An 11,229-nucleotide genomic window follows, 5' to 3' on the forward strand; every position below is an offset into this window, starting at 1 on the left:
GTAAGAACACAAATAATGCTTATTGTTCTTTGTTTTCGTCTCCTGACATGGTGGCAGACATTGCAGCAGGAGGGAGGATGAGAACAGTCAAGGTGCTCCTTCTGCTTGGTTACTTCTTGCTTATTGCGCCTTGGACAGTGTTCATAGTTGAGCGTTGCTTACCATTAATTGCTATGTTTAATGGTGCAGTTTAATAGTCCAGACAGTTGTGGTTTCTGACATTGGCAATATGGGCAACCGCCCAGGGCATTATGGTTTTTTAGGGATGGCATGAGACCACTGTGGATTGTGGCACAGAGATGAAAGCAAAACAGAATGAAGAAGAGTTTGAATTGATACTGGTTCAATTTATTTCAGCTCTAAGTATTTTATATCTAGGTGTTTTTATGGGAATGTGGATCTATCAGATCAATTTGAGAAGCAATTTTGATAGGTGCACTTAATTTTATTGTGTCATGTAGCATGGGGTGCTGGTCTTGGTCTTGATTTGGTCTCGGGTTTGGTGGTCTAGACTACATCTCTGCTACGTGGCTCCTTGGTTTCATGTCCTCTCCTGCCTATCCTTTCAGTTGGATTTCTTTCAAAATAAATGCTACTAGTGGCAACAAAAAGTGAAGTTCATGCTGTATTAGGACAGGAGACAAGATGTTTCCATCCCTGAAATTATGATGCATAGAATCCTAAGTCTAAACTATGTTACGGAGTAAACGCAATAAAAACATGGTTTATCTGTGGCATTGTTAATTAAAATGGGACATTTCTGATGTATTAAAATTAAATACGATCGGTACACTTAATGATATTAGCGATTAAGTATTTTTAAAAGTCAGTACTTTTTTACTTTTACTTAAGTAAAATGTTAATGTGGTACTTTTACTTTTACTTAAGTACATTTTTTGAGTACTTTCTCCACCACTGGGCAGCCCCCTCTCAAACCAAGTACTTTCCCAGGAAAACAATAACAATAAATCAACCAAAAACACACACCCTAACTCATAATATATTGCAAATTTCATTCACCAACTCCAAGCTGGACCAAAAGCAGCTTGGAGTGTCTCCATGTGATTTTCTTTTCTAAACTTTTTGACCTTAAGTTCTTTGCATTATGTCTNCTTTGGGGTTGGGGCTATTCAACAGAGACCCACGTAATACATTTAATCAACGTAACACAAGAAATTGATAATGTAAGAAACAAAAAATTGTACATGGTCATTCGTGTGGACGTACCTAAGCACTTGCAATGACATGAGGAATTGCTGTTGTGATGTGCACAAGTGACAGACTGGAGATCGAACAAGTAGCTTTCAGAATTTTAATTCTGATCTGAGAAATGTACCACAGCAACTGAGAAAAACTCTAAACACTTTATGTGCTCATTTATGGGGTTCCATTTGTATAAAAAATAAGTAGAAGTATGGGGTTCCATTTGTATCAAAAATAAGTAGAAGTATGGGGTTCCATTTGTGTCAAAAATAAGTAGAAGTCATATGTGCAAATGTGTCGTTGCTATGTGTCGTTGGTCTATGTCGTTGGTCTATGTTGCATGTAGATGATGCATATGTAGATGTTGCATATGTCTATGTTGCATATGCGTTCGCTGCATATGTGTTCGCTGAATATGTAGATGTTGCATATGTCTATGTTTTATATGTAGATGTTGCATTTGTCTAAGTTGCATATATGTTTGCTGCATATGTAGATGTTGCATATGTCTATGTTACATATGCGTTTTCCCAGGAAAACAGTAACAATAAATCAACCAAAAACACACACCCTAACTCATAATATATTGCAAATTTCATTCACCAACTCCGAGCTGGACCAAAAGCAGCTTGGAGTGTCTCCATGTGATTTTCTTTTCTAAACTTTTTGACCTTAAGTTCTTTGCATTATGTCTTCTCCATATGACTGTGTGCATTCCAAACATTAAAGCGTTGTACTCTCTTATTCTCTTTTAATAATACTGATCACCTAAATGTTGTTTTTTCAAAGGAAAAAAAAGATATATTGATGCTATAATCCCTAGTCAAGTCAGCTGATCCCCGACAAGCTGCAGATTGATGCATCAACTTAAGTAGATTGACCTGTTTTCCTCTGAGTGCCCTTAAATGCCTCACGCTGGGGGATTTGGAGGTTTATAAATAAAACTAACTATCCTCGCTGAAAATCTGTGGATCTGTTACATGTATCCAATGTCTTTGTGTCTACAAATACATTTCCATCTCATTCCGCTCATTTCAGGAACTTCTTGGAAATGCTCCGCCCCACTTGTCCGCCTTTTCGCCCTCGTTTTGAATGTTTTTCCCAGTCAGGACTGGACATTAGAACTTGTGGAGAAAGTTCACCATGGAGTTGTTTTTCCTCTCTACCATTTTAGCGAGCGCTTTCATCGTTCCCTTCGTGCTGAAAACCCTTTTCCCCTATTTATGGTTGGATCTCCGATACGCCGGAGTTCTGGTGCGGATTTTAGTCAGCTACGTAGCGAACCGAAGAAGGAGACCTCCGTCCTTCGCGTTGGAGCGCTTCTTGGAGCAAGCCGCTGCGCTGTCAGACAAGCCCTTCGTCAAGTTTGGAGACGAGACCTACACGTACGCGGACACGGACAGAGAGAGCAACAAGATTGCCAACGCGCTCCGGTCTCAGCCCGGGTACGAGGCTGGAGCTACCGCCGCACTCTTCATGGGAAACGAGCCCAGGTTTTTGTTTACTTGGCTGGCTCTGGCTAAACTTGGCTCTCCCGTCGCTCTCCTGAACTACAACATCCGGAGCAAGTCTCTGCTGCACTGCTTCAACTGCTGCAAGGCCAAGGTGCTGGTTGCAGCTGCAGGTAAGGGGAGCTGCTGGGAGAAGTGGTTTTTTTAGCGGCTCGGTCAGGATTATGTGACAGAAAATTAAACCACTGAACAAAGCAAATCTTGATAGAGTTAAAAGAAAAAGAGAGAAAGAAATTGCATCAATCACCATAGCTATTTCTATGGTGGTGCAAGATAACAGTGTTGTTGTTTACGTTTATAATCTTATCAGTCAAATGAAATTCGTATTATGCCAAATTGCATTAATGTGAAAAGATGTTGCATATAGTTTGAGAAAAATACTGTAATATTTTAGTAGTTTAATACCTAGTTTTATTAAGACTCTCTGCCACAACTGACCCTTTGAGAAAATTCATGATTGTGATGTATTCTTTTCTTTTGTATTCTGTTGTTGCAAAGTTGTTGTGGTTATTTATTTGTACATCAGTTGTTTGGCTTTTATCTGTGTGTTTTGGGGTATTTTGTATGTTAAGTACTTATGGGGATCTGTAAAGTAAAAAAAAAATATCACTGCAATCTGCTAAAAATGTGATAAACACAACCTTCTCTTGAGAAATCATCATCATATTGCTCATCTTTTGGGAGCTGAGGGTTTGATTTGTTTGAAATAAACTAAAAGGCATTATTATACTGCTGTCTTTACCTTAGATGTAAGGTTACAATAAATCATAATTTCTTAATACATTTTAATCTTTACATTTTCATTTTATTATCTGTATGCACAGAAAGTTTTAAAAACAAACAATGCAAATTTTTTTTACCATATTTATTCACTGGGGAGAGAAATCCTACACTAATAAATAATTGTCTTTAACTAAAATTAGCTGTAACATAGCTGAAGGCGGCTGCATTGTTGAATTTGTGAATAACGGAAATGCACCTTCATGTCGCATCATGTTTCTGCCTAATGAAACCAAGAAGTCATTGACTCATAATTTAAAGCTACCAGAGGCTCTGAGTTATTAATAATTTGGTATAAAACAATTAAATAAAGCAATTTTAGGTATTTCTTTCAATAAATTTGTAGGCTGCTGTTAAAATAGATTGCAGCTACAAACTAATACTTGTAACTTAAGATCTTTCAAATAAATGTTTAGTAATTTGTCTGTGCCTTCTATGAATATTAGTGCTCTTTTTTTTTTTTTTTTTTTACAGAGCTGAAAGAGGCAGTTGAGGACGTGCTGCCCTCACTGATGGACCAGGGTGTCACGGTCCTCCTCTTGGTCAAATCTTGCGACACTCCAGGAATCGTGAGCTTCTCTGATAAGGTGGAAGAAGCCGCCGACACACCGCTACCTCGATCCATCAGATCACACGTCACATTCAAAAGCCCTGCCGTCTACATTTACACCTCTGGCACTACCGGTATTTCAGCATTTGTTTTGGTATCTTGTGGTAACCTGTTCCTACAAGTCGTGGAGTGAATCCTTTGGTTTTCAAACACCACTTATGTGCGTGTTGCTGTACTTCAGGTCTTCCCAAGGCAGCTTTGGTCGATCAGAATCGCCTACTATCAGCTCTGACTGTTATAACTGCATACGGTGTAAAATCCGAGGATGTCATGTACGTCAACCTGCCGCTGTACCACACAGCAGGGTTTCTCGTTGGATTTCTCGGTTGCATTGAAACAGGTGGGAACACAAAAAAAGTTGTTAACATGGGTTGTATTTTATTTAACTGGCGATTATTCGGATTATTTTAATCATTTGTCACATTTGGTGAAAAATAATAACATTAAACATAACATTAAAGAGTGCTACACTCCACGATAAAATAAAGTGGTCATGTGGCGTTTGTTCAGTCATGTGACTATCAGTGATGCAGTGCAGGATGTTTATCTGAACCAATGTAAGCAGTGTGGACACTTTTACACTGTGTCTAAATTGCAGGGAAATAAACATATGAGATATTGATCAATTTTAATAAAACTGCCCAAATTTACTCTGTTAACAATCTGAATTGAAACACAAAGTTAATAATTTTGAAATCTTCGAAACTGCTTCTAAGAGGTTTCTTTAGGATTTCAACAAGTATACTTAGCAAAATAATAATAATTTTCTCAGAAATTGATGGTTTTTATCTTTTTTTGTCTGCTTTGGCTCTGCAGACTTGTTTCTACTTTTCATAGATAATTTTTAAAATAATCTTTTATTTTTTTAGCCCACCCACCATAATCTTTCTTGTCTTTTTTAACCTGTTTGCTCAAGGCCGAAAATACAAGGACCCCAGTCCCTGAAGCCATTTTTGGTGCCCTATCCACTAAGGAGAAATTCTTCTACTAATGCAATAAACAGTATATTAACAGACAGTCGTTTACATCAGCAGGTATGAATTGAAGCATGGTAGGCTTAATGTGTCCCACAGCTAATAAGTCCATGTTGGTCCCAAAGAAATCAACTACAACTTCATAAATTTCAAATACCTGAATGTTGTTTATATTCATAAAAATCCCAAAAATATGAATGCAACTCACCTAATTTGGGCCTATGAGTTTTAAAGTACAATGTTTGCTAAACACACAATCAGTAAAAATAAATAAAAGTCTTTGGGACCGGCTGCTGGCCCTGTCAGGCCTTTCTGACGTCTGCCCCAGCGCACGCTGACCTGGCAGCTTAACACACAGATTGATGGTTCTGGCTAGTTTCACAATCTTCAAAGTATTATAAAAAATTCTACCCATTCAATTTGCAAATAAAGAAATTTACCTAAACCTAAGGATCATATCAATTATTTCTCTGCAATTTGTGCGATGTCTTAACTTAAGACAGGTAAACCTGACAAATCTTCTCTGTTACACAAAGATGAGCTTTTTCACATGTGATGTAAAGCTTTAGTTGCATAACCCAGGATATAATCACTCATCAGTGTCGATAAACAATCAGAGTTGTGGTTATTTATGACCAGAGCAATTCCAGATCTTCTAAAGTCTTCTTCAAGCTCAGGTTATTGCTATGAATTTGCAAACTGCAGATGGATTCTGTTTCTTTGCACACTGCACAGACCCTGATTATCCTGCTCCTATTCAGTCCCAGTGAAAGAGTCTTTTGTCACAAGGAACCAATAATCTGTTCTGATCCTTCTCTGGCTGCGCTTTCTCTAAGTAGGCAAAAGGTCATGCAGAGAGTGCATGTGTGTGTGCAAGCATTGTGCGTATTTGATGAAGTTTGACGCTGTGCAGAATTATCACAGATTTGTTGTCTGAATCATTCATTTATTTGCCGCACAGTTTAAAAATATTAAAATTCAGGTGCTGTGGTGGCACAGGGGCAAAGCACAACCTATGTATTGAGGCCTTGGTCCTCATGCCGGTGGTCCCAGGTTCGATTCCCAGCCTGGTTACATTTGCTGCATGTCTTCCCCCTCTCTCAAAATGTGATAGTTCTTCTATTAAATTAACTGAAGATGAATGGTTAAACTAAAAACTCGAGTACTCGCTGCATTGTTATTTTTATTTTCATTATTAAATTGAATATAATATCATATTTTTCAAAAGGTGAGCTGTTATTGTTGCAGGTTAATTTTCTAAGCAACAGGAAAGTATTTGTTAACGATGCACAAACTTTTCATTTATCAGGTTGTAATGTTTGTGCTCTGTGATGTTTTATTTTGAAGGGTCAACTCTAGTTCTGAAAAGAAAGTTTTCTGCCTCTCAGTTCTGGGACGACTGCAGGAAGTACAATGTGACTGTCGTTCAGTATATCGGAGAAGTAATGCGCTACCTCTGTTGCACACCAAAGGTAAAATTTAAATGATGACAATATTTGCAATACACTCAAAGGTAAACCATTACTGCTTTGCATACTGTGTCCGAGGAGCCAGGCCTCCTTTAAAGCAGGTAGCGTGGGTCATTTTCATTTTGGGCCAAATCAAACATCTGAATGTTCTTAAAGGGCCAGTTGCGACAGATTGTATTGATTAAAACCCATTAAACTGTTAAAATATCAACACATCTGTTTGTTTCAGCATTCAGTAAGTGTTTCTTAAATTTAGACAATATTGAACATCTCTTCACACTGGTCAGTCCATCCAGGATTTTGTATCACAGATTTTGTGGTGCTAATTTAGAAATATTTGTAAGGATTTTTATTTGATTTTATTTTATTTTTTTACAATATTTGCACTAACGTATGATGTTAAATGAGACTTTTTAATAATCGCTGCATCAATCACGGACTATAGTGTGACATCAACTAATCCTGAGGCAGCAGTCACTTAAACCCAATGTTTTTGGCCAATTTTAAGAAAGAAATGTCAGTAAAATCAGAAAAAAATGTGGGGATCTGTTGATTTTGTGTGAATTTTGCAGATTTGTTAAAAAACTGGAAGCACTTATTGATGTAATTTAGAGTCCGGAGGCCCACATGAAAAGCTTCGGTGTGCCAGATTTGGCCCCAGATTTGTTTTTCACTTAGTTTGAGTTTCATACCTTGACCAGGTTCAGGGGATTATTTTTGCTTCATGGGCTGAATGACTAATAGCATGAAAGGCTCCTAACCAAGTCTTGTGTTGACATTTAACAAACATCTTAGCAAAACAACCCGTTTTAACTTGGATCAGAGATGCAACCATTAGGCTTTTATGGGCTGATACTGGTTTCTGGCTTTACATGCAGGGACAGAGTAATAATCTCTCAGAATTTAACTTGTGGATCCCAAGTCAGAGCCAATTCAGAAAAAAACAATGTCTGATTGATTGGTGCATAAATCCACTCAATCTCTAGGCTATTTCCTATCAGGATCCAGTCTCAAAGATACAACTTTTCCCTGAGTTTTTAGTTAAATCTAGGGAAACTAACAAAAATCTTAAAGTACCAGGGTGACGTTATTGTTCTCCAGACTGGTCTTGGTTTGGACTACGTTTTTCCTGAGCTTGTTTTAGGATTTTCTCCTAAAGTCCACTTCCGTAACATCCTTTTTCTTAAAGTATTTTTTTACTGAAAATCTTAGTAAAACTCAAATGCAACAAATTTTGTCATGTTGGTGTAACAAATTGACCAAACCTTTCATTTTTAATGGCTTTAACACTCATTTTACTTACTGGTGCAGCTGCAACAAAAAAACAAGATTACCCAGGAGCTTTTAGCAGGATATTCTAGACACTCCCCTCCTCTTGGCAACCTTAATCACTGTAAAAAAAAAAATAAATAATAAATAAATAAATAAATAAATAAATAAATAAAAGCTGCAAGCAGCCTCGAATGGCCCTCGCAGCTCAGCGCCGCTCCGGCCTATTAGCCACCGCGGGGGTTCCAGCACCACCACCTGCCAGCCACCGCTGATGTTCTTGCGCAGTTCCCGCACCTGTCCACCAGGCAATACACATCTATGAGTTCTGCAGTGCTCCTTGACGACTCACCAAAAATCTGGTGCAGATTGGCCGATGTAGCGAGGAGATCTAGCTGATGGAATAACCTAGGGGCTGCATTGGAGTCAAATTATAATTCAATGGTGTTGGGGTCTTTAGCAGTGAATAAAGGTCATGTGTATCCAGTTTGGTGCCAATCGGATGTTCCGTGTGTGATTTAGAGACAGTCGTATGTATATAGCAAGGGACTGCAACTCACCATTTGGCCACGCCCACACGGTTCAGCCAGCATTGACAGAGTTCATCATCATGTCATGTTATGTCAGTTTGCACAGCATTCAATCCATTTGAATAATAGAATAAAAGCAAGATATCCAGCAGGAAAAACAGGTAACTTCTTGTTGGAGGGGGTGTGGCTAGGGTGATGTCATCAGTTGAACATTTGAATGTGATCAGGGCTGATCTATAATGAGACATGGAAAGTCTGATGCAGTTCTGACTTTGTCTGCAAAAAAGTTATTGCACCTTCATGTTTCATGGAGAAAAGTCAAAGTTTGACACTTGGCCACGCCCACATGCTTTGACGTACAAGAATTCTTTTGATTACTTTTCACCTTCAATTTCTCAAGAGTGTGCTGAGTGAGTTTGAAGTCTGTATTTCAAAAGCTGTAGGAGGAGTTCGATCAGATGCAACGTCTATGAAAAAGAGGAAATAGTGGCTTTGATCCAAAATGGCCAACTTCCTGTTGGGTTTGGACCATGGCTCCATGAGACTTTTTTGTACATCCTGACAAGATACACATCTGTACCAATTTTCATAATTCTGAAATAAAGAATGGCTTGGGGGTGATCATTTAAAATAGTCCAGGGGGCGCTGTGAAGACATTAGACCACGCCTACCAAATATTGCACTGGATTCCTGTCTGGGGTTGGATAAAGATCAATCCTAGTAAGTGTGGTGCAGCTGAACTCAAAATTGTGGAATTCAGAGCCAAACGTATGGCAATGGCGTTACAGGTCACTTCGCCATGCCGCCACGCCCACTTGCTGCATCCAAACCAAACGGGGTTGGAATCCACAACACAGCAACTTGTCTTCTGTCTCTGGACAAGGTTTCATGTTGATTAGGTCAAAGGGGTCAAGTAGCAACTGTTCACAGTAAAACATGACACTTCCTGTTTCCTAGGAAATATAACCGTTTCATATTTCTTGGCAAGTAGGTGAACTTTGACCCCAGGTATCACCCCTTCAGCATGCACGAAAAGTCCCTGTTTTGATAACTTTTAATCGGGCATGCCTTTTGAACCAACTGACCACGTTTGAAGCCGATCGATCGAAATTCCTAGGAGGAGTTCGATCAAATGCGAAGGCTGTAAATGGCCAAAATGGGGTCAAAATTGGAACTTAAATCCAAAATGGCCGACTTCCTTTCATACTTGCACATTAATTGTATTTTTTGTGCGTCTTGGAGAGCTCTACAAGTGTGCCAAATTTGATGTCTCTCACCGATAAACTAAGGTCAATGGGAGAGTGTTTTGAAATTTTCTAGGGGGCGCTGTTGAGCCATTTCTTTTGCGATTTTTGCATCAACCATGAAATACGTAAATTTTACACAGGATGTATGTGTCTGCCAAGTTTGGTGAGTTTTTAAATATGATAAAGCCCCCAAAAAGTCAATTCATTTGCACCAAGAAAAATAAAAATAAGAAACAGGTGAAAAACAATAGGCCTTTGCAGCGCTTTCGCTGCTCGGGGCTAATAATAATCAACATTTGAAAAACAATACGCCTTCGCAGCGCTTTCACTGCTCTGGCCTAAAAAATCAGGCAGAGGCAGAGCGCTGCAGAGCGGCTGCAACAAGTAGCCACAGAGGCAGGTCTTGTCAGAGGGAACTTTCCAAATCTGTACATTCCCAACGCAGAGCACAGCTGGCTCTCCAAAATAGAAATCATTAAATCTTCACTATCGTGTTCCAGTCTTCACCCACTTCGCCTACCTCGTTCGAGGCAGCATAAAAATAAGACCTTTTTTTTTATATTTATTTATTTATTTAAATGTCTGAACTGACATCATCGTAGTTACATGTCACATACGCTTATTTGTATTTGGTAGTACTGCATACATAGTTTGTGCCTGTATGCCATTCAGAGCATCTTATTACATCACATGGAGCGCAGTGTCAGTTTGCAGCGCGCACGAGTCGCAGGAGTCACCAGATTTCTTTATCTGGTCATCTCTCGGAATAGATGCTGGCCTTTACTTTGGAAGACATATCAAGTAGCCAAGTGGCCACATCTTCCTGTGCTAGTTTACAGTTCAAGTCGATGGTCATTCTATTTAAGCCACATGGGACAAAGGTCAGGGGATGGACATATTTCCACTTGTTTCAATTAGTCTTGATTCTTATATTTAAGGAGTAACAACATGCCCAAAAATTGTGTCAATTTTAGCTAAATCTGATCACATCAGTTTGCAAAAAGTCAAGCTTTTCTGCAGTGTTGCAGAAAAGCGAGCCTGTGTTTGATTCTGTCTGAAAATGTAGCTGATAGACCCATAGCTTCTGTTTTTCATTGTTAAAATCTGTTGCAGTCACGCTCCCACGCAGCGTCACAAAGCGTAGAAAAGCATTGAAGTTCCAGATCTAGATAAGTACGAGAAAAAGATCAAACCGAGTATTACAAAAGGTTTTACAGACTTTTTTTTAACTCTCAAATTCCAAAAGTAACAAAATCAAATAATTTCAAAATAATCTTAAAATAACACACACACACACACACACACACACACACACACACACATATATATAATATATATTAGGGCTGTAGTGATACAATAATCTCACGATACATGATATTCTGCTCATGATACGATATATATTGCGATATTCAGCAAACGATACAATTCAATACACTTTTCCGATTTTCTGAAAGATTTTAGAGGGACAGAGTGATTTTGGTGACATTTTGTCACTGTTATAGAGTTGGATTGAATTAATTTAACTGAAAACTGATTAAAAGCACCAACTACACTATACCTGGCTCTGGTTGGACATGGACACAGACTTAAAGTCGACAGCTGGACAAAATGAATCAAAGAAGTGGTGAGAAAACAT

The 11,229-nt window shown here is 38.7% G+C and overlaps 1 protein-coding gene across 1 annotated transcript in view; it reads left to right on the plus strand.

Annotated features, from left to right (window-relative positions):
* The first annotated feature begins 2,148 nt into the window (after positions 1-2,148).
* LOC103143583 (very long-chain acyl-CoA synthetase) overlaps positions 2,149-11,229 on the plus strand; it is a 13,686-nt gene continuing 4,605 nt past the window's right edge. The window contains exons 1-4 of the mRNA XM_007560183.2: positions 2,149-2,827; positions 3,969-4,178; positions 4,286-4,444; positions 6,426-6,550. Coding sequence (XP_007560245.1) covers positions 2,347-2,827; positions 3,969-4,178; positions 4,286-4,444; positions 6,426-6,550 — 975 coding nt within the window. The 5' untranslated portion in view covers positions 2,149-2,346. The remainder of the gene's footprint in view (positions 2,828-3,968; positions 4,179-4,285; positions 4,445-6,425; positions 6,551-11,229) is intronic.

The sequence above is a fragment of the Poecilia formosa genome, unplaced genomic scaffold (assembly GCF_000485575.1).
Source record: "Poecilia formosa unplaced genomic scaffold, Poecilia_formosa-5.1.2 Scaffold113, whole genome shotgun sequence".
Taxonomy (NCBI): domain Eukaryota; kingdom Metazoa; phylum Chordata; class Actinopteri; order Cyprinodontiformes; family Poeciliidae; genus Poecilia; species Poecilia formosa.